Here is a 23,829-nt window from a genome sequence, read left to right on the forward strand (position 1 = left end):
CACATAAGTCAGATGCACAAAGGTGAGGCAAGTGCAAAGCCACACATCCCCACTAGGTGGCTCAAGCATCTGGAGTTAAATTTCAGTGGCTGAGGCCCTGGCATGCCAATATTCTCTCTTTCTGTAAAAAAAAAAAGTCACTAAATAAATAATGAATAAATAAAAGAACTGCAGGGGAGGGTAGGCAGTGGCTAGGGCCTCAAGACTGCTGGCTCTCCCACTTACACCCCTGACATCCCCTCATCCCACAACACACCTGCCACCAGCTGCACACAGGCCCCACCTAGAAACGGAAAGCTACCTTGGAAGCCCCTTACCCCTCTGTCGTAGCTGTTCCGCCCCTGTTGATGTTTGCAAAGTATTGCTTCACTTCTCAGCCCCAAAGGTGCCTTAGAAATGAATATTTATGAATCACAGTGTCTAAGTGGCTGGTGAATCCAGGCCTATGGTCTTGCAAGAGGCCATGCCACAGTGTCCAGAGAGACCTGTTAGTCATGTTGTCTGCCCAGCTGCCAACTGCCCAGTTGCTTGCAGAACCCTCCCCAGGGGGTGCTTTGGCAATTTCTTACTTCCTTCTGAGCCAGAGTTCAGAAGGCCACTGAGTGGCTGAGCCAACAAGCTCCTTGGAGATGACCATTAACTCTCAAGTTTTATGGATGAAACAAGGGTCACTGTTCACTAAGTGTATATGTGGCAGCCAGGGGAATGGATACTGGAGACACAAAGATCAGTAAAATGGAGTCCCAGGCTTTGAAGAGCCATTGTGAAAGGACCCGTGTAGTGACTGGGATGGCAAGTGAGAGACTGTCCAGTCTACGCTGTGGGTGGTATGATGCGTGAGTCACGTGCAGGTGAGGCAGCCTGACTGGGGGCGGGCAAGAGATGAGGCGTTGTTGGGAAGGCTCAAGAGGGAGCCAGTAGATAGGTGGCCATGAAGGTCATTGGTTGTGCCCTGAGGGAGCCCTGGTCACAGGGGTGGTAGGAGTGGTGTGGTGAGTGGATTGAGCAATTTTGCAGGGATGACAGAACTGACCATTATACAGAATGAGACAGGAAGGGGCTCAAGCAAGGTGATCTTTTGGCTGGGGGTTGAGATGCAGAATGGGAAGGAGCAGTTGGGACAGGTAAAGACTTTCTGCTGGCAAGGGTAGGCAGTCCACATGAAGGATGGTAACTTATTTCACTGGACTCTGGAACTGGCCAAGCAAAGCCAGGACTCCTGTGCCTGTGCCAACTTCCCTTCCTCTCTCCTTCCTCTACAGCTCTGCCCTCCCTACCCCAGCCTGTCAGTGCCCAAGCACCTTGTGATCAGCAATGCTTAATACATGCTATCATCAGAGAGAAGAAAGACTAGGATCTCTTATTGGATCCAGTTCTAGGAGCTTTGGGGTTGCATGGCTGCCCTGCCCTCTCCTCTCTCTAGGTCACCATGGCTTTGTGCTACATGACTGCCATGCGCTCCAGGGATACGTGGCTCTTATGCCCCAAGCCTGTGGTGGTACTGAGGGGCCTGACCATGGCTGAAGCCTCCTGGAGCTGTGCCCATGGGAGCTGGGAGGCTGAGGCAGATTTACTTGCTGCGTTGCCTGTGTGCCCTCAGGCTATGGGCATTCTGGGATAAGGCTCAGTTCCTGAATTGGCTCTTGCTGTCGTTCATTTATTGGCACTCTGGTGTGCTCACTGAGGTTCATTCACAGTCTCCTCAAACAGGGTGCCTGTGCTTCTCTGCTGGCTGATCGGGCACCCAGCAGGGTGAGCCTGGGCTGCCACCTCGTTTGCGGTCTCCACGAGCAGGAGGGTGGGTAGAGCACATCACTTTGATTCCAGTCTGTTCTAGTTCTAGCTTGTTAATAGCTCTTGTTGATTGTTCCTAGTAGTTACTGCTATGCCCTGTTGACAATAGAATCTCTTACAGATATGTGTACGTTGGAAAAACCAGAGTCTATGTAGGATTTTGTGCTCGATGAAGTTTCAGGTATCATCTGGGTGTCTTGGGAAAATTCTTTGTGGATAAATGGGGACAACACTGGTTTTGAACACTTAGCATCTGCTTAGCTCAACCCTTGGCCCCATAGTCAGGTAAGAAATACAGTCTGGTAAGGAGACCACAGTGGAAGATCTTATATGTCTAGTGACTTTCCAGAATATTCTCTGTGTTACACTGGGTAATGTAGTCTGGCAGGGGGAGGTCATTGGGTGAAGTACAAGCTGGGTAGAGACTGCTGCTCTCCCTCTAGGACAGGTGACCCCAGGGCGGGTGCAAGGCACTGGCCAATCCAGTACATTATTTCCTTCTGTCTACTCCACTCATGAAGACAGAAGCACTGGTTGAAAGAAGTTACTATATCCTAAAAAAAAACCCGAGCATAGAAGCAGAGCAGACACTGGGAAAGGCCACAGCCCCAGTGGGCCTAACCCTTACCTATGATTTAGCCTGACTTTTATTTCGTTTACATGTGGAGACACACCATGATATTGACAGCACTTAGTGCCTCTAAAATCCTTCCTAAAATGGAAAATAATTTTTAAAAAAGCATTTAGAAAGAATGCAAGAACTCAGCAATACTCACCACCCAAAGTGTCAGAGGTACCTCATTGTTTATTTAAAATCCTATTTATTTATTTACTTGAAAGAAAGATAGAAAGAAGAGAGACAGAGAATGGTGCATCAGGGCCTCCAGACGCTGCAAACGAACTCCAGATGCATGTGCCACTGTGCATCTGGCTTTATGTGGGTACTGGGGAATCAAACCAGGGTCAGTAGACTTTTCAGGCAAGAGTCTTAACTGCTGAGCCATCTCTCTACCCCCGTCTTATTGTTTTAAAAGAAAGAAGTCAGTGTTGAAAGTGGCTTTCCATTCTCTCCTCTTGCCTCTAGAACAGAGTGTCTATCTGGAAATCTAGAGACACAGTGGGGAGGAGCCACTGTGCTTTAGAGGTTGGGGGCTGGATGGGGAGCGCTGCCAGGCATCCTAGAATTGAAAGCACAGCTCACCATGGACACCTGCCCTAAATATCAGACAGTGCATGCTATCGTGTGCGATGTAGCAGTTTAACTTCTGTGGCTCAGCTACTTTACATGTGGGCCACATGCTTCTCCTTTCCTCCATTGGTGGGCATCTAAGGTTGATCTGCTATTTAAAAAAAATATTTTATTTTATTTATTTGAGACACACACACACACACACAAAGATGGGGAGAGGGGGGGGAGGGAGGGAGAGAGAGAATGGGTGCATCAGGGCCTTCAGCTGCTGCAAACAAATGCCATAAGCCGGTGCCACTTTGTGCATCTGGTTACATGGGTCCTGGGGAATCAAACCTGGATCTTTTGGTTTTGTAGGCAAGCACCTTAACTGCTAAGCCATCCTTCCAGCCCTGCTATTTATCTTTTTGAGGCAAGCCCAACAGACTAGCCTTTTTTTAATGTGTGAGAGTGAGAGAAAAAGAGAGAGACTGGGGGTGGGGGAGAATTGGCACACCAGGGCCTTAGCCACAGCAATCGAACTCTAGATGCATGTGCCCTGTTGTGTGCATGTGCAACCTTGCACTTGCCTCACCTTTGTGCATCTGGCTAATGTGGGATTTGGAGAGTAGAACATGGGTCCTTAGTCTTTGCAAGCAAGTGCTTTAACCACTAAGCAATCTCTCCAGCCCTGACCTGCTATTTTTTTAAAAATATATTTATTTATTTATTTGTTTGAGAGAGAGAGAAGAAGCAGATAGAGAGAGAGGGAAGAATGGGCACACCAGAGCCTCTAGCCACTGTAAATGAACTCCAGACACATGTGCCACCCTGTGCATCTGGCTTACATGGACACTGGGGAATCAAACCTGGACCCCCAGGCTTCACAGACCAGCGCCTTAACAGATGGTATTGAGGATGAAACCTAGAGCCTGGCATGTGCTAGGTAGTTCTCTACCACTGGGTTGTACCCTGGTCCTGCTGGCTTGTCTCTGAACTGCTAGTCTTCATCAGTGCAAGCTGGCAAGAGCATTCTTGCACACACTGCTGCTGTTGTGTGTGGAATCACTGGGGTGACTTGCTAGTGCAGGTTTCCTAGAGATGCACACATCCCCTGCTGCACCCAGATGGCTCTTCTCTGTGCTCTGGGAGTGGCGGCCAGTTACCCCTATCGTCATTAGCTTTGCCTGATTTATTCTGAGGCTGAGCATTTCTTCCTACATATTTTGGTCACTTTAGTTTTCTGTGGGGCTCCTGAGGACCATCATCCCAGAGGGTCCCAGTTATATCCAAGTTTGGTGTCACATCCTTCCTTGGTGCATGCCTTCAAAACCACCGATCTCTGCATCCAGTGCCCATACACACCTCCACAGCCATTAAGCCCTGTGCGCTTTCAACAGCCTGACACAGCTGACTAGTTTCCAGGTTTTTTATCTTCTGTTTTATGAGGCTGTACTGGAGTAACCTTGGCTGGAATTGGATGTTCTGAACCTCCAGTATGTTCCCAGAGGGTAACTTTGTCTCCCAGTCCTGGGGGCTCCCAGGTCCTGGCAGTGAGTGGATATTGCTGAACAGACCTCCTACTGACGCTAGCTCTGTCCCTCCAGGCAGACTTCTGCGTTATGACTCAGCTCCTGGGCTACGTGGACCTTGCAGATCCAGGCTTCGTGGCAGCTGTGTTCACCATTGTGTTCAGTCCACTTTTCTGGAATGTGGTAAGTTCTATTGCACTGACACTGTCCCACTGGAAAGCCTACATTATGCCACCAGCCAGCAAATTGCACAGATGGTGGGCAAATGGCAACTACGCTCTGCCCCTACATCTGTCACTGTGCTTTCTCCTGCTTCCCTCCCATGGTGGACACTCTATGAAGGTACACTGTCAAAAGTCTCTGGACTTGGGGACCCCATCAGTGTCTGGGCCCAATGTCAAGTTGGTCTAGGGTGCCACAGACAGCTGTGCGGTAGAGGTGGTCTGGGTGTCACACATCCCACAGCAGACAGCTGTGCAGTAGAGGTGGTCTGGGTGTCTCACATTCCGCAGCAGACAGCTGTGCAGTAGAGGTGGTGTGGGTGTCTCACAGCCTGCAGCAGACAGCTGTGCAGTAGAGGTGGTCTGGGTGTCTCACAGCCCGCAGCAGACAGCTGTGCAGTAGAGGAGGTCTGGGTGTCTCACATTCCGCAGCAGACACCTGTGCAGTAGAGGTGGTCTGGGTGTCTCACAGCTCGCAGCAGACAGCTGTGCAGTAGAGGTGGTCTGGGTGTCTCACATTCCGCAGCAGACAGCTGTGCAGTAGAGGTGGTCTGGGTGTCTCACAGCCTGCAGCAGACAGCTGTGCAGTAGAGGTGGTCTGGGTGTCTCACAGCCCACAGCAGACAGCTGTGCAGTAGAGGTGGTCTGGGTGTCTCACATTCCGCAGCAGACAGCTGTGCAGTAGAGGTGGTCTGGGTGTCTCACAGCTTGCAGCAGACAGCTGTGCAGTAGAGGTGGTCTGGGTGTCTCACATCCCACAGCAGACAGCTGTGCAGTAGAGGTGGTCTGGGTGTCTCACATTCCGCAGCAGACAGCTGTGCAGTAGAGGTGGTCTGGGTGTCGCACAGCCCGCAGCAGACAGCTGTGCAGTAGAGGTGGTCTGGGTGTCTCACAGCCCACAGCAGACAGCTGTGCAGTAGAGGTGGTCTGGGTGTCTCACAGCCCGCAGCAGACAGCTGTGCAGTAGAGGTGGTCTGGGTGTCTCACAGCCCGCAGCAGACAGCTGTGCAGTAGAGGTGGTGTGGGTGTCTCACAGCCCGCAGCAGACAGCTGTGCAGTAGAGGTGGTCTGGGTGTCTCACAGCCCGCAGCAGACAGCTGTGCAGTAGAGGTGGTCTGGGTGTCTCACGGCCCACAGCAGACAGCTGTGCAGTAGAGGTGGTCTGGGTGTCTCACAGCCCACAGCAGACAACTGTGCAGTAGAGGTGGTCTGGGTGTCTCACATCCCACAGCAGACAGCTGTGCAGTAGAGGTGGTCTGGGTGTCTCACAGCCCGCAGGAGACAGCTGTGCAGTAGAGATGGTCTGGGTGTCTCACAGCCTGCAGCAGACAGCTGTGCAGTAGAGGTGGTCTGGGTGTCACACATCCCACAGCAGACAGCTGTGCAGTAGAGGTGGTCTGGGTGTCTCACATTCCGCAGCAGACAGCTGTGCAGTAGAGGTGGTGTGGGTGTCTCACAGCCTGCAGCAGACAGCTGTGCAGTAGAGGTGGTCTGGGTGTCTCACAGCCCGCAGCAGACAGCTGTGCAGTAGAGGAGGTCTGGGTGTCTCACATTCCGCAGCAGACACCTGTGCAGTAGAGGTGGTCTGGGTGTCTCACAGCTCGCAGCAGACAGCTGTGCAGTAGAGGTGGTCTGGGTGTCTCACATTCCGCAGCAGACAGCTGTGCAGTAGAGGTGGTCTGGGTGTCTCACAGCCTGCAGCAGACAGCTGTGCAGTAGAGGTGGTCTGGGTGTCTCACAGCCCACAGCAGACAGCTGTGCAGTAGAGGTGGTCTGGGTGTCTCACAGCCTGCAGCAGACAGCTGTGCAGTAGAGGTGGTCTGGGTGTCTCACATTCCGCAGCAGACAGCTGTGCAGTAGAGGTGGTCTGGGTGTCTCACAGCTTGCAGCAGACAGCTGTGCAGTAGAGGTGGTCTGGGTGTCTCACATCCCACAGCAGACAGCTGTGCAGTAGAGGTGGTCTGGGTGTCTCACAGCCCGCAGCAGACAGCTGTGCAGTAGAGGTGGTCTGGGTGTCTCACAGCCCGCAGCAGACAGCTGTGCAGTAGAGGTGGTCTGGGTGTCTCACGGCCCACAGCAGACAGCTGTGCAGTAGAGGTGGTCTGGGTGTCTCACAGCCCACAGCAGACAACTGTGCAGTAGAGGTGTGGTCTGGGTGTCTCACATCCCACAGCAGACAGCTGTGCAGTAGAGGTGGTCTGGGTGTCTCACAGCCCGCAGCAGACAGCTGTGCAGTAGAGGTGGTGTGGGTGTCTCACAGCCCACAGCAGACAACTGTGCAGTAGAGGTGGTCTGGGTGTCTCACATTCCGCAGCAGACAGCTGTGCAGTAGAGGTGGTCTGGGTGTCGCACAGCCCGCAGCAGACAGCTGTGCAGTAGAGGTGGTCTGGGTGTCTCACAGCCCGCAGCAGACAGCTGTGCAGTAGAGGTGGTCTGGGTGTCTCACAGCCCGCAGCAGACAGCTGTGCAGTAGAGGTGGTCTGGGGGTCTCACAGCCCGCAGCAGACAGCTGTGCAGTAGAGATGGTCTGGGTGTCTCACAGCCCGCAGCAGACAGCTGTGCAGTAGAGGTGGTCTGGGTGTCTCACAGCCCGCAGCAGACAGCTGTGCAGTAGAGGTGGTCTGGGTGTCTCACAGCCCACAGCAGACAGCTGTGCAGTAGAGGTGGTCTGGGTGTCACAGCCTGCAGCAGACAGCTGTGCAGTAGAGGAGGTCTGGGTGTCTCACAGCCCGCAGCAGACAGCTGTGCAGTAGAGGTTTTCCACTCGTGTCTGACCATCTCATTCCATTGTTCAGCTGTGAGACCTCTCTCCTTCCTGTCACCCCTGGAAGTTATTTAATCAGAACTTCTTGAGGTGCTTCATAGCAGAATTATTTTTCTTACTCAAGAGTACATGCAAAGCAGTTCATATACCACTAGGTGGTTATTGTTGCCTGGCAAGAATAAGTGAGAGACTGGAATCTGAGGACAGAGGCACCTGGCTCATTTATGAATCAAGGAGACAATAGAGGTGGGGGACTTAGCCAGCACTGTGCTTGCTGAAGCAAAGCCTCAGACACCCCATCATAGCTCTGGAGCTACTGTGTGGAAGGCCATGTTCTGAGCAAGCAGCACGCTGTTCCTGGCCATTGTCAATTCAGTTGAGCCTGGTCCCGAGGGAGGAACACAACATGCTTTTCATCTTTTATAACTTGGTTCTTTTTTCTACCTGGGCAATGTGGAATGGGTAGGGGCAGGTCTTCTTAGCCCTGTCCCTATTGTTCCTATTGTCCTGAGCACACACACTGGACCTGCCTTAGAAGTGGCTGCCTGGATGGGTCCAGAGGTGAAGTGAGGCCAGTGAGCAGGATGTGACCTCCTCCTGCTCCTGAGAAATCTTGGCTTGGGAGTGTGCTGTCAGAGTATGCTAGTGCTAACTCTGGCCTCTGATCTCCTCCCAGCAAGGAGCATGCCCTTGGTGCTCAGTTGCCCTCAGCCTACCCTGCTCTCCCTTCATGCCCCCTGCGTGCTCTTTCTCTGTTCCAGTTTTACAAATAGACCAGCATACCAGAGTGCTGGGCACCACAAAGGACAGATGACAATTTTAGGTTCTGGCTACATCATCCACCGAAGAATCTGTTTCTGTTGCTTTAAGTAACCAGAGGGAAGGAGTGTAGAGCATTAAACAGGCTGCTGGTCCTGGCTAGAAGACTCTGTAGCTCTTATTCACTTCTAGCTATGTCACGCATGCTCTTTTCTGTCCCCAGGCCTCCCCTGCAGAAGACTGCTGGGCTCCACAGCTGGCTGGAGCCTGTGCTCTGTGCTTTCTGCAAGCCTGGCCTGACCAGCAGTTGCTTGAGTATGCTCTGGGCTCCCAGCACAAAGGGCTCAACAAGCCAAGTACACACGAAGGAGGCCTTCGGAATACCTTTATTGATGCTCAAGTCCCCTTTGGCTCCTTTGGTCATTTCCCACTAAGCCTTGTGGCAATGTGTTTTTGCACACTTCATTTTGAAATGCCTTGTGGCCCTTGGGGACACCCAAACATCAGATTTGGAGACAGCTGGCTTGCATCTGTATGTTTGTCCTAAGTGGTTTTTTTAATGGACAGTTTTCATACATGGATTTCAGTCATTACCCCCTTTCATTCCTTCCTTTGTTTCCTCCTTCCCTTCCTCTGAATCCTGGCTCTCCAAGTAGTCCCTTTTCTATTTTGGTGTCTTTTTTTAGTTTTTAAATATGACAGAGTATGACATCTGACATTTTCTTTTTTTAAAAGTTTATTTTTATTTACTTGAGAGAGAGAAAGAGGCAGATAGAGGGAGGGAGAGAGAGAGAGATAGAATGGGTGCACCAGGGCCTTCAGCCACTGCAAATGAACTCCAGATACATGTGTCCCCTTATACATGTGCCTTATGTGGGTGGCTTTTGAGGCAAATGCCTTAACCACTAAGCCATCTCTCCAACCACTTTCTTTCTTTGTTTGTTTCTTTCTTTCTCTTTCTCCCTTTCTTTTTTTCTTTCTCTTTCTCTCTTTCTTTCTTTCTCTTTCTTTCTCCCTTTCTTTCTCTCTCTCTCTCTCTCTCTCTCTTTCTCTCTCTCTTTCTTTCTCTCTCTCTCTCTTTCTTTCTCTCTCTCTCTCTTTCTTTCTCTCTCTCTCTTCCTTTCTCTCTCTCCTTCTTTCTTTCTCTCTCTCTCTCTCTCTCTCTTTTTTTTTTTTTCGAGGTAGGGTCTCACTCTAGCTCAGGCTGACCTGGAATTCACTATGTAGTCTCAGGGTGGCCTCGAACTCACGGCGATCCTCCTACCTCTGCCTCCCAAGTGCTGGGATTAAAGGTGTGCGCCACCACGCCCGGCTTTCTTTCTTTCTTTCTTTCTTTCTTTCTGGTCTCCTTCATCATCCATGACAGAACGTTAATTCACCCAGTACTGTGCAGGTCTTGTGTAGGTAGTGTCAGCTATTGTGAGGTCATAAATGCAATTGCCACTTCATGTCCAAAAGATAGTGTCCAAAGCACTCCTTCCCATCCTTTGGCTCTTAAATTCTATCCAGCTGCTCCTCTGCAATGCTTCCTGAGCCTGTGTGTGTGGGGGGGGGGGATAGATGTCTCATTTAGCACTGAGCACCCATTTCTTCTCAGCCCTTTGGTGAGTTTTAAATCTCCCTAGTAATAACTACCATCTGCAAAAGGAACCTTCTCTGATCAAAAGTGAGAGTGGCATTAATCTGTGGGCATAAACACAATTTTTAAGGGCAGTTTGATGGGCACAACAAATAGTAGAAGTTAACCCCTTTGAGCCTAGGACCTTTCCAGTCATAGGCTTTTAAAAAAATTATTTCATTTATTTGAGAGATAGAGAGAGAGAGAAATAGAGGCAGATATAGAGAATGGGCACACCAGGACCTTCTGCCATTGCACATGATCTCCAGATGCATAAGCAACCTTGTGCATCTGGCTTATGTGGGTCCTGGGGAATCAACCTGGGTCCTCTGACTTTGCAGGCAAGGGCCTTAACCACTAAGTCATTCCTTCAGCTCCAGCCATAGGCTTGTGAACCTTTTCAGACATTCTTTCCTGTGGCATTGGCTTCAAATCCAGCCAGAAAGCAGTTGGTTACCCCCATAACAATCATGCCACTATTGTACAGTAGATGCATTTTTCCTGGCTGGCCAGCTTCCGGACTGCACTGCCAGTTAAGACTATTGATAGCTTTGCTCCACCAGAAGCCTGCCTAGTTCTTTCTACCACTGCCATAACATTTGCTTTGCCTCATTTTGGAAAAAAAAAAAAAAAAAAAAAGAAGTCCTGGAACAGCTCTTGTGGCTATTAATGTGGAGGAAAGCTTCAAAACTTCAAAGCTCTTTGAAATTGATTCAGGATTGAGACAAGTGGTATGATGCTGTGGTTGGGCTGTGGAACGGCATCTGGAGGCAGGAGGAGTGGTGAAGGCCGGAGGCTGGCTGGGTGCTGTGGTGTGGAGGAAGCCCTCTGTGAGCAGTGACACGCAGGAGTCACAGTGCACAGCTTACTGACTGCAACATGGGGCACAACCTGCCATGAACGGACTTTGTGCCTGGTGTATTTTGAGCACCATTTCAGTGAGGTGGCACAGCAAGTTGCTGTCGTTCTTGCCCGAGGAATGGGCTTGAAGAGGGCTTTTAACTCTTGTGGTAACCTGACTGGTATATAAAGGAGCTCACCATTCCGGTGGCTGGAGAGTCCTAACAGTGCGATGCAAGTGTCTTGGCAAGGCCCCCTGGGCACAGCCAAACATGATGGGAAAGCAAAAACAGAAATGACCATGTGTAGAAGAGGCCAAGTGTGGGTAGCTTCATGTGATAACAGCACACTCTCAAGAGAGCTAACTCAGCCCGTGAGACCAGCATTAGTCCTTTTAAAGTCCAGATCATGACCTTCTTCAGAGTGCAGTCCTGGAGGTGGGGGAAATTGCCAGAAAGAGTGAGTCTACCATGACCTAACAAGCTCACAACTACCCTTTTTAAAGGTTACAACTTCTCCCTATACCACCATTCTAGGGACCAGGTGTCCATTACATCAGCCTTAGGGGAATGAATTCAAATTATGTCTAAACTATAGCAAAGAGGCTCATTTATTTATTGTTAAGATACTTCTTTTTAAAAAAGTTTTATATTTATTTATTTACAAGCAGAGAGAGAGAGAAGGGAGACAGATAGGGATAATGGGCATGTCAGGGCCTCCAGGTGCTACAAATGAATTTCAGATGCATACGTCACTTTGTGTATCTGGCTTTACATGGGTCCTGAGGAATTGAACTCAGGGCACTAGGCTTTGCAGGCAAGTGCTTAACTGCTAAGCCATCTCTCCAGCCCTATTCTTCTGGTACTTCTTGGGGGCCTCCTGTGTGCAGACCCTGTCTCAGGCACTAGAATGCCTGACCCTAGCCTGCGGCAGTGGCATTCTAGAACGGGCAATAGATTAAATATACAGCCCCAGTACAAAACAGGTAAGAGAAGGAGACACAGGAAGGGTAGTCAGGGGCGGTCTTTGAGTGTTTGTACAGGAAGGTCCTGGTTGTTTGAGGAAGGGCATTGTAGTCAGAGGAAATTGCAAGTGCAAAAGTGTTGTGGCAGAGGTGTTCACACATCTGCCAGCTGAGCCCAACACAGAGAGTGGAAGGCTGGTCAGAAAAGTGGTTGAGAAGCAGCCCTGTTGGGAGGCTAGCTCATCTGCTGAAAGCCCAGATGGTAGCTGATGCCAAAATGGGACTTCGAAGGTAAGAGAAGTGTATATGAAAAGAGTCTGGTGGGATTGTAACAGTCAGCTCCTTGGTGGGGACCTGAATGGCCAGTGGAAAGGCTGGCTGTAGCAGAGGAATTGTCATACCCACAGGGCTTCAGATAGAAAGGCAGGTGGCGATCCAGAATTCCAGACAGTGGCTGGGACTGGAGAGTGCTGCTTGGCTAAGCCTGCTCCAGGGCCACCACCACCTGCTTCCGGGCTACATAGCTAGCAGAAGTTTTGGACTGGTGCGGCTCAGCGAAGGCGCCAGTATTTGATGTGTGAGGCCATCCTTCCTCATCCACGTTTATCCTAGCCCTCCACTCTCCCCCTCTAGCCCTGGTCTTTTCCTTGCATTCTCCTCACTCCATAATAGCCAGTCATCCTCACCCCTTGGGACCCTTGTTCACAAGACCTCCGGGGGCTCTTTGTTGCTTCGCTCAGGGGGCATTCATAGTCCTTCTCTGGTTGGGTCTCTGGGGAAGTTTCTTACAGGGCCCCCCCCCTTTCCTTGATGTCAGCCTCTCTGAACTTGATGTCTTCTTCATACATGTCTCTTCCTTCCTCAACCTAGCATTCTTAAAATGGGCAGATAGTCCCAGAGGCCCTGCTCGGCACCAGTGAATAGCCATTCTGCCACAGCAGGACTAATACATACGTGGGAAACAGAAACTGATGGGGCAGGGAAGAGGGGACCAGGACAATGAGGGACTCCCTATCCGTGGTCTGGGTCTCTTTCTAGGGCCCAGAATCTTCTCAGGGCTCCAGACACCAGACCTAGACCTATGGTCAGGCTAGATATCTTCAGCCCCAAAGGGATCCTGTCCAAATCTTCCTTATTGGCTTTCTTCTTCCTGTCCCAATGGGGAAGTACCAGAGGGAGGTCCCAACTCCATCCTCTTGTCCATTGAGCCTCCGTCCTTACAGGCTAGATATCTTCAGCCCCAAAGGGATCCTGTCCAAATCTTCCTTATTGGCTTTCTTCTTCCTGTCCCAATGGGGAAGTACCAGAGGGAGGTCCCAACTCCATCCTCTTGTCCATTGAGCCTCCGTCCTTACAGATACTACCTGTCAGTAGGAGCTGCCACCTGGCATCATACCTTTTGCCTACAGCCAACCCCTGTGTTGCTTCAGCCCTTAAGCTTGTGGCCATCAGAGGCTTAGCCCCTATTGGCTGGGAGGACAGGCAGCTCTTCACCTGGCCAGGGGTCCCTGAGGCAGTTGTCCTTGTACATATACCCTTAGCCACCTTGGGTTCTGGCCCCTCGTTGGGTGATCAGTCCCTTCTCTTCCAGGACATCCAGAACACTTGTGCTCCCACAGCCTGTGGTGACCCTTGTCAGGTCACCTCCCAGAACCTCCCTTCTCCCTACCTGCTGCCTCTGGCTCTGGGCTGCAGACATTGGGGTCCAGCTTCCTCACATGCTGTAGGGTGATTAGAAGCAGCCCTAGCCCCATGCCCACTAGAGGTCAATGGCATATGGTCTCTGACATTACTAGTTATCCAAGAGGCACAGTGGCCTGAGTGCCCGCCATGTGTTCTGTGCATCCTTTACCCTGCCACCATGCCTGGGGACACTCTGCTTCTTACTGTCTCCTCAAGCGTCTCAAAGTGTTGCCCCATCCCCAGCTGGCACCTGCTGTGCTCTGCGTAACAGCTGCTGCCTGGTCTGCACTGAAGAGCCCAGCCCCCACACTGCTTGGTGCCTAGTGCCCAGTCCCATGCCTGGTTTAGACAATGCCCAGGAAGTGTTATTGGCTTCAGAAACATATACCGGCTCATCACCAGCCTTCTGTGCACCATCGAGCAGACAAGCTTTGTCTCCATCTGGTGCAGGCACATGCCAGCCCTGGCAGACCCAGGGAAGCGAAGCACCCTTGGATCTGTGCTGGCACCCAGGAGAGATAAGACGGTGGTTTGTGCAGCTCCAGGCAGCCTGGCTCCATCTGGTCAGAACCCCAGGAAGCCAGAACGTAGGCCCAGAAGTGGCCTTGAGCTCCACGGTTTACCAGAGGAAATGGTGCGCAGGCTTTGGTATCTTCATGCTGATTACACCAGATTGCTTGCGACAAGCATCAGCCGGTGGAGACAGCTCGTTTGGACACCCTGTGACTGCTGGGTCATAGACAGTGGCTCTGGGTGAGATTTACACTCTTCCCTGGGGCCCTGGGGCCAAGTGCGGACCAAAGGCTACTGTTAAGAATCCTACCAGGACACAGGTGTGAAGGGGGCCAGAGGCTTCCTCCGGCTGTGGGAGTCTCTTCCAAGTTTGCCTCATGAGTTACCTGGCTGCTCCATGTTCGCACGCTGCCTTGACTCAGGGCCGGAGGGGCAAGGGGTACTCCCCACATCCCTGTTGGATGACTCAGCTGCCCACAGGATAACTGACCCTTGTCACCACTGGGAAGAACTTGGCTGTGGGCAGAACGCAGCATGGCAGTCCGAGTGTTTCAGGGCAGCTATCTGACTGCCAACCAGAGGCTGTCTTGCATGTCTGGAGCCCCTCAGCATTGGGCAAGCCTGGCCCATAGTTACTTTTTCTGGACAGCTAGTTTGAGAAGTAGAGACCATCCTTCCAGCGGTTTGCTGTGTTAGGCCGCTGGCTGGGCTGGGGGCGTCCCAATGGGATGTTTGACCATCGGGCATTTGGCCCAAGGGCACAACAGCCACTTTGGAGGGAGCTTCAAGGCATCTGGACAGTAGGTGGCGCTGTGAGCCAGCATAGGTTTGCTTCTCTGCCATGGAGGGAAGGAGGCAAGCGCCAGGGAAGAGGAGCAAACAGCAGGGAAGAGGTAACAGCGAGGCAGAGGAGGTGACAGGGTAGAGAAGAGATCAGAACAATTGCAAGGCAGAAATACTGAGGGAAGAGGATGTGGAGTGGAGGTGGAGGGGACCGCAGAGAGGTGGAGGTGAGACCTGGACCTAAACCTGGGCTCTTCCGCCCTTCAGCACTCCTCTTGCCAACCACAGCCCCTCCCTTTGAGAATGCCTCCTTTGCTGCTGCCTGTCTCCATTTTAAGATCAAGTTCATAGCCACCACATGTCTGATCACCTGACAAACTGACCCTGTGCATGCTGTGGGTATCAATTTAAGGCTCTCTGGGGAGTCAGGACAGGGATGTGAATGAGCAGTCTTGGATCCTTGCTCTACCTGGCTTAGAAGTCTGGTTTCCAGGGCTCAGCCCATACTCACTAGGCTCAAATCTTGGGCACCAGAGAACACCCTCCCCTGCTAGGCCCACCTTGCATTGCAGAAGGCTAACCTGGCTGTTTAGTGTCGGCAGGGCAGCTGAAGGGCTTTTCTGTGAGTTCTCTTCAGCTCACTAGAGGAGCTCAGGAGAGAATGCAACAGGTGCTGGGTTGGGAGCGGTTGGGGCCTTGAGGGTCAGGAGGCCGCCATCATCTACAGAAGGGATGGCATGTCTGGGCTTGAGAGGGTGGGTCCAGACAAGACAAGACAAGACAAGACAAGACAAGACAAGACAAGACAAGACAGGAGGGCGTGAGGTGCCCCCAGGTTGTCTGCTGGAGGCTAGTGGGATGGGAGTGTGTGCTGAGTGCTCGTGAGTGTAGGAGAGTGTCTCAAACAGTTAGGGAGCTAGAGCAGGGGTGTGAATGGGCAGTCTGGGCTCCTTGCTCCATCTGGCTTAGAAATCTGGCTCCTGGGGCACAGCCACATTTTCATTATGCCCAGAGCTTGGGCACAGAGGACGCTCTCCCTTGCCAGACCCGTCGTGCATTGCCAAAGGCTGACCTGGCTGCGTAGTGTAGCTTGAGGCAGCTGAAGGGCTTATTTATTTATTTATTTATTTATTTATTTAATTTTGTGATCAGAGCCAGCTGATTCACTGGGCCAGAGACCTTGGCTCTGGGCACACTGTTCTTTTGCCAGCTGCTGGTCCCTCCTGACTGATGCCACCCAAGGCATCCCAGCACCCCCAGCTCTGCTGTGCTCATGGCTAGGTTTCCTCAGAACCAATGTAGGTCTGGGTTCAGACCATGCTGAGGATGTTCCTTCAGCCAACAGAGACCTGGGCTCTATAGCCCTTGCCTGTCAGTGTTTGTTCCAGAGCCCATGAGTGAGTGAGCTCTTTTGAGATGGGCAGTGGATGTGTGTTTAGCTGGAAACAGCCTTGCCTGCCCTTGACCCCATTTGCCTGGGACAGAGCCAAGTTGGTGCTTCCAGTGCCAGGGTCACTGTAGAATCATGGTATCCTAGCGACATGGAGTGAACTGCCCAGCAAGGTGTCTCACACAGGGTCAGCTCATAGCCTGTGCCAGGATGGCTCAGAGTGATATAGCCAAGAACCAAAGGAAGGCTAGGCAAACCCCTCCTGAACCAGAATCAGGGGTCAGTGTACCAGCTCTGTGTCCCCCAAACCCCTGGCAGAGGTTTCAGTTATCTTACCACTGCGTGCTGGCCAGGTAGACTCAAGGACATTGGTCCCTCCATGATTATTTTAGTTCTGGCTGTCACAGAATTTCAAGGCCATCCCCCATCAAAGCATGGGTGGCATCAGTGTAACTGAGAGACTACTGGGTAGGAAGCCTGACCATGTGGTCAGTTGAGCTCTTGGGGTCTGTCCCACAGTTGGGTGTCATAGGGGCACAGGGTGTTGAGTGTTTTATTACTTCACTCTTTCCTCTCTACTCCCAGCAGATCTGGCTCTTCTTCTGTGACTGCCCCTCCTTTTCTCCTTCCCTCTCTCATTCCTTTCTTTCTCTGGGGATTAAACCTACAGTACTCTACCATTGGGCTATAGATCCTCTAAGCTATAGATCCTAGTTGCCTACAGTTTAGTGGCATGGCCTGAGAGGTATATTCTTGACCTACCAAGATCCCCTTCCTGAGAGGCATAGCTCTTGTCATTGTCCAGAATCCTGGCTACCTGATTCACCACAGTTCTGTGGACATGGTCTCATTGTGCCTTCTGGGCATTTGCACCTTCTGTTCCCTCTTGCTAGAGGAGCTTCCTCCACTTGCCCACCTGGCTACCTTTGTCTTCCCTTTAGCCAGGCTTCTCCAAGTCTGGCCCTAAGCAGACATGGCTAAGCACCCTTTTTTTGTGCCTCCCAGCCCCCTTGCAAGGCTGAGCTGGTCCTGGAAGCTGCATGGCAAATGTATGTTCTGTTCCTTCTGGTCTAAGAACCCTTGGAAGCTAAGCGAAGGGTCAGAGCCACCCACAGATGTACGGGCTAAGCCCAGGGTTGGAGGGAACAGCTGTGGGAGTGAAGGTGCTCTCCTTCCTGGACAATGAGCCAGACATGGTCAGCTCCTTCTCTGACAGAGGCAGATGGACCTCCATTGACCTTCTTTTTATGCTCTCCTTTCTCCATCTGTAAAGGAGCTCATAACTCCTTGGCAGACCCCACAAAGTACTCTCAGGGGGTCAGGGAGGACAACCAGACTCCTAGGAGCCTGCAGCCAGCCTGGCTATATTCTTTGTTCTACCTCATTCTTGAGTCATCTTCTAGTTGACATCATGACAACATATTTGTAGAGTGGAGTGTGACAGTTCCATGCACGGATGCAGTGTGTACCCATCACATCAAGATAGTTAACATGTCTAGCTCCTTAAACATAAAGAAATAAATCATTGCCATGACTCAGAAGGCAACAAGCTGGGGGAATTCCTTGCTTATCCTTACATTGATCCTAGAACCTTTAATTAGTACCCTTCCCCCAATAGTCCAACTGTGTAGAAATGCTTAATGTTATTTTATTTACTACTTATTCCAAACTATATTTTTACTTTGTACCTTTTACTCATTTTATCTGTTACTGAGTACAGACCTGCTTTTAGATATTCTGAACCTATAAACTTTTGTCAGAAAAAAAATAAATCATTGCCTTGTGACGAGAGCCTTTAAACAATGCAATAAATGGTTCTAAAAGATGGTTCTTTGCTGTGCTGTAGAACACCAGAACTCACTCCTCTCTCACTGCCTTCAGTGGCCATTCTCCATTTTTCCCTTTCCATCCCTGCTCTCCTGTCCTCTCCTCTCCTCTGTTATCCACTTCCATGATTGCATCAGAACATGTAGAAGATCATACTTAGTCCATGTGGCATGATATCCTTCAGCTCTATCTACTTTCCTGCAATTATTGAATAATATTCCATTATTTATATGCCACATTTTCTCCTTATCCATTTGTCAGTGGAGACCTGGGCTGATGTATTTTAGTTGCTGTGAATAGTGTTGAAATAACATGAAATGCAGGTATATTACAGACACACTGATTTCATTTCTCTTCTTAAAAAATGTGTGTGTATGCCTATGCATATACACATGTGTTTGGAGGCCAGAGAACATCAGCAATGTCACCCACCTGCTTTGCTTATTTTGTCTTTGATTGACTCAGTCCCTCACCCAAACCCTAGAGTCAGACTTCTCTGCTTTGACTCCAGATCCCTGGCCAGTGTCCTTGGCTGCTGCCACCAGACCTCATCAGTTGTCCAAGAGGTAGCCATGTTTTTATCACCTTATCTTATTCTCTGCCTTCTTATTGCCTGTCAGGTTTTGCCCAATAATACTCATTACAACCTGACTACAGTGGGCCTGGCCAGGTTCTGAGTGAGACCTGGTTATGTTCCAGGATTGGTTCTCTTCTGTTCTAGTTCATTTTCTACCATAACAGAAGATCTAAGACTGGGTGATTAAAAAGAAAAGAAGTTTATGTAGCTCATGTCTCAACACTGGTGTGTCCAAGGGCATAGTGCTGGCATCTGCTGAGCATATGGGAAGGGCATATGCTATACAACTCATGGTAGAACTTGGCTGGGCAAGTGGACATGTGTGGAAGACCCCGAACACCATAGTAGCCCTGCTTTATGATAACCCATTCTTACAAGAACTGATCTATATACCACTGAGAGTAAGAACCGCATGAGTCAGTAAAGTCAGTCATTCTCACACCTTACACTAGGCTTTGCTGGGCAGCACATTTAGCGACATAGCCTTTGTGTGAGGTCTGCTGTTTTCAAAATCAGGTGCCTGTTGCCCAAGGCTCTAGCCCAGCCCCATGAGCAGGCACAGCCTCAGCAGTGCGGAGAGGATCAGAGACCGTTGCAGGGTCACCTTGCTTAGTGAGATCTTGCAAATGACCTGCGGTGGGGCCCCTTATTCTTTCTTTTTAAAAACATATGTATTTTTATTAACAACTTCCATGATTATAAAAAATATCCAATGGTAATGCCTTGCCTCCCCCCACTTTCCCCTTTGAAACTGCATTCTCCATCATATCCTCTCCCCCTTTCAATCAATCTCTCTTTTATTTTGATGTCATGATCTTCTCCTCCTTTTATGGTCTTGTGTAGGTAGTGTCAGGCACTATAATGTCATGGATATCCAGGCCATTTAAGTCTGGAGAGAGCACGTTGTAAGGAGTTCTACCCTTCCTTTGGCTCTTACATTCTTTCTGCCACCTCTTTTGCATTAGACTCTGAGCCTTGGAAGGTATGATAGAGATATTGCAGTACTGAGCACTCCTGTCACTTCTTTCCAGCACCATGATGCCTTCTCAGTCATCCCAAGGTCACTGCCATCTGAAAAGAGAAGATTCTTGCCAGGCGTGGTGGCATATGCCTTTAATCCCAGCACTCGGGAGGCGGAGGTAGGAGGATCGCTGTGAGTTCGAGGCCACCCTGAGACTACATAGTGAATTCCAGGTCAGCCTGGGCTATAGCAAGACCCTACCTTGAACCCCCTTCCCCCCAAAAAAAAGAAAAGGAAGGAGAAGATTCTCTACCCAAAGTGAGAGTAGCATTAATATATGGGTATGAACATTAAGAGAAGTGCTTACTGGGCAGTTTGATAAGCATAGTGTATACATTTAGCCAGATAGCAGCAGACGTTACACCCCCAGGACTCATGACTACCCCTGTTTTAAGTTTTCAGAATCAGGGATGTATTCCCTCCCATGGAGCAGGCCTCCAGTCCAATTAGAGGGCAGTTGGTTTCCACCATGACAGACATACCACTATTGCACCCGTTGGTTCACTTGGCCTGGCTGGCCAAATTTAAAGCTTTCAGTGTCCACTATTGAGTATCTTCACTGGTGATTTCTCTTTCTCCCATTGAATTGCATGCAGAATGGCTTCTTCTAGCTTTCTGTCAGCTGGTCTTCATGGAGGAGGTTACCAGTTCAGTTCCAGCAGGATTTCTCAGTGGCCTTGCAGCCCAAGTATGTGGAGTCTTTAGCAATAGGGTCTTACCATCTATTTCTGGTGGGAAGCCAAGGGGGTGGCCCTTAATTCTTGCTTAGGAGGTGGCTTTCCACCACATGCAGTGCTGTGAGGGAGGGAAATTCTGGAGCCCTTCAAGCCATGTGGGCCTCTGTCCCTGCACTCATTGTCTGGGCTGGGTCCCCATCTGGATAGCCAACACTGTGGCCCTGGTCCAAGAATTGGCATGAGCAGCAAGGTGTGGTAGCTGCATGGACACTGTAGGTAGGAGATGGAGCAAAGTGGGAGTGGGCAGAGATGAATGGACAGCTGTCCTTCTGGGCTGGGGAGGGAGGCTTCTGCTGTACAATTCACTGGGAGAGCAGACCCACTTTATTGCTTACCCACATTGTGAGTAAGGGACCCAGGGGGGACCCAGGTGAGCATTTAGACACCTGCTCTAAACTGGGCAAATGTTCTTGAATCTTGCTTCCCTTCCTCCGTGGCCTTGGTGACCTCTTCTCCTGCAGTTCTGTTTGAGTCACCTCACCATAAGCTTTGTCAGCCTCACCTACTAGTAATTTTGAAGGTTGAAAGTATGTGTTATTTACTTTTCTCATTGCTGTGACAAATATTTGCCTGAGACAATTTCAGGGAGGAGAAGTGTATTTTGGCTCACATTGTCAGGGGATACAGTCTATCATGGTTGGGGTGAATTGGACTGTGGTGACAGGAACTTGCAGTATAACTTGTTTACATCTTGGATGATCAGAAATAGAAAACTCTTGTGCCCAAGTTCATAAAATAAATTCTATTAGATATAAAGTCAGAAACAAATACCAACACAGTAATAGTAGATGACATCAATACCCTACTCTTACCAATAGACAAATCAGCTTGACAAAAATAAGCAGAGCAGGGGCTCGAGAAATGGCTTAGTGGTCAAGGCACTTGCCTGCAAAGCCAAAGGACCCAGGACCCATGTAAGTCAGCTGAACAAGATGGTGCATGCATCTGGGGTTACAGCAGCTGAAGGCCCTGGTGTGCCTATTTTCTCTCTCAAACAAATAAAATATTTTTTTTAAATAAGCAGAGAAGTATTGGAATTGAATGACACCATAGAAAAATGGACATAAAGGACATATACAGAACATTCTATCCAAACACTACAAAATACAAATTCTTCTCAACAGCCCATGGAACATTCTCTCAACAGATCACCTATCAGGATACCCAGCAAGTTTCAGCAAGTATAGGAAAATTGAAATAACTTCTTGTATTCTATCTGACAACAATGCAATCAAGCTACAAATCAGCAACAAGAAAAACTACAGAAAATACACGAACTCATGGAGAATAAGAACACACTATGGAACAATGCATGGGTTATTAAATCAAGAAGGAAATAAAAAAGTTCCTAAAATGGATTGGAAATGAAAACACAAAATACCAAAACTTATGGGATATGATGGAGGCAGTACTACAGGGGAATTTGAGATCCCTAAGTGCCTATATTACTATATTAGTTACCTTCTCATTGCTGGGACAAACATACCTGAAAAAAAATCAGCTTAAGGGAGGCAGGGTGTGGTAGTTTGAATATAAAATGCCTCCCCTCCCTAGGTTCATGTATTTGAATACTTAATCCCAAGATGGTGGTGCTGCTTGGGAAAGTTGGAGAACCTTAGAATGTGGAGATGTACTGGAGGCAGAGTGTCACTGAGGACAGGCCTTGAAGTGTCATAGCCTGGTCTGCCTGCTCTTCTTCTTCCTCTCTGGTAATGTGATGATAGTACTCAGATTTCCTACTCCTACCTACCATGCTTTCCCTGTCATGTTGTCCTCTACCCTCTGGCACTATAAGTGGAATTAATCCCCTTTCCTTCCATAAATTGATGCTGGTTGGGTATTTTTTTCTCTAGCAAGGATAAAGTAATAGACACAAAAGGTTCATTTCAACTTACAGTTTCAAGTTACAGTTCATCATGGTTAGTGGAAGTGTAAACTGGTGAAGTCACTATTGAAATCAGTGGAGGTTTATCAAAAAGCCACAAATACAACTTCCATATGACCCAGCTATACCTCTCTTGGCTAATACCCTAAGGATTCTACACCTTGCTACAAAGGTCTATGTTTATTGCTGCTGTGGGAGTCCCCCTAAATGCTTGCCAATTGATGATTGGATAATGAAGGTGTGATATCTATACACACTGAGGTTTTATTTATCTATAAAGAAAAATGAAATTATGAAATTTGCAGGAAAATGGGTGAATCTAGAAAATATTATGCTAAGTGAGGTGTATGAGTCAGGGTTCTCTAGAGGAACAGAACTGCTAGAATAAACTATATTAAAAATGGAATCTAGGCAGGCATGATGGCATACACCTTTAATCCCAGCATTCAGGAGGCAAAGATAGGAGGATTGCCATGAGTTTGAGGCCATCCTGAGACTCCATAGTGAATTCCAGATCAGCCTGGGCTAGACTGAGACCCTACCTTGAAACCGCCCCCCCAAAAAAAAGCAATCTATTGTATTAGCTTATGGTAGTCCAATAGCAGTTGCAGGCCAGAGAATCAAGGAACCTGGTAGCTGCTCAGTCCACGTGGCCAGATGCCTCAGTAGTCCTGACCCGGCACTGAAGGTCTGGAGGCTCCTGAGGAGCCGCTGGGTTTCTATCCATGCGGGTCTTCAGCTGGCACTGGTCTTCAGTCCACGCCGGAAAGCAGCAAGCAGCTCCAGCAGCCAAGTGGAAGGAAGGAAGGAAGGTAGGAAGGGAAGAAAGGAGGGAGGGAGGGAAGGAGGGAGGGAGGGAGAAAGAAAGGGAGGGAGGAAGGGCTCTTTTCACCCAGAGCTTCTTATATAAAGTCCCCCTCTGAGAGGGTCCCCTGCTCTGGGGAAGGGCTCACTCTGGGGGAAGAACTTCTTCCTTCAGTTAATCCTTCCTGGAAGCAACCTCAGAGATCCACCCAAAAGGGATTTCTGTGGATTACTAGACAGATCAAGTTGACAACACCTTACCCATCACATGAGGTTACCTAGGTTCAGAAAGACAAGTGCCACATGTGCTGTCTCATATACAGATCCTAGCTTTGAATTTTTAGACTTGTATATAAGTGGGAATGAGAATCAGAAGAAGCCAGGAAGCTAGAAATGGGCCTCTTCACATGAACTCACAGGGCAGGTACATTTGCATCACACACCACACACCCATGCTTTACACACACACCGCAAAGAGGAAACAAAACAAAACAAAAAACAAACAAACAAGAGGACACAAGAGATGGGTCAGTGGATAAAGGCACGTGCTTAAAAGCCTGACAGCCTGGGTCCAATTCCCCAGTGCTTACATAAAGCCAGATGCACAAAGTAGTGCTTGTGCCTAGAGTTTATTTGCAGGGGCAAGAGGCCCTGGTGCACCCATTCTCTCCTCTTTTCACCTCTCTTCTTCTCTCTTCCCACCTGCTTGCAAATTAATTTTTTAAAAAAGGAAAAAAGAATCATGCAATCAAGTTATTTAAAAAAGTGTAAAAAAATTTCATAATGTTTTACATAAGTTTAGTACTTTGCGTTGGGCCACATTTATGGTTATTTTAGGTGCATGTAGCCTGTGGGCTGTGGGTTAGACACCCCTGGGTTCCCCCGCCTTCCAAAATAGCGCCACCAGCTGGGGACCAAATGTTCACGTACCCTAGTCTGGGGGGAACAT

The 23,829-nt window shown here is 49.5% G+C and overlaps 1 protein-coding gene across 2 annotated transcripts in view; it reads left to right on the forward strand.

Moving 5' to 3' along the window:
* Window positions 1–23,829, forward strand: part of Pemt (phosphatidylethanolamine N-methyltransferase) — an 87,904-nt gene that overhangs the window by 11,801 nt on the left and 52,274 nt on the right. For both annotated transcript variants that reach the window (XM_045131042.1, XM_004669050.2), the window contains exon 2: window positions 4,570–4,677. In XM_045131042.1, the coding sequence (XP_044986977.1) occupies window positions 4,570–4,677 (108 nt within the window). The remainder of the gene's footprint in view (window positions 1–4,569; window positions 4,678–23,829) is intronic.

The sequence above is a fragment of the Jaculus jaculus genome, chromosome 12 (genome assembly GCF_020740685.1).
Source record: "Jaculus jaculus isolate mJacJac1 chromosome 12, mJacJac1.mat.Y.cur, whole genome shotgun sequence".
In the NCBI taxonomy this organism is placed as follows: Eukaryota; Metazoa; Chordata; class Mammalia; order Rodentia; family Dipodidae; genus Jaculus; species Jaculus jaculus.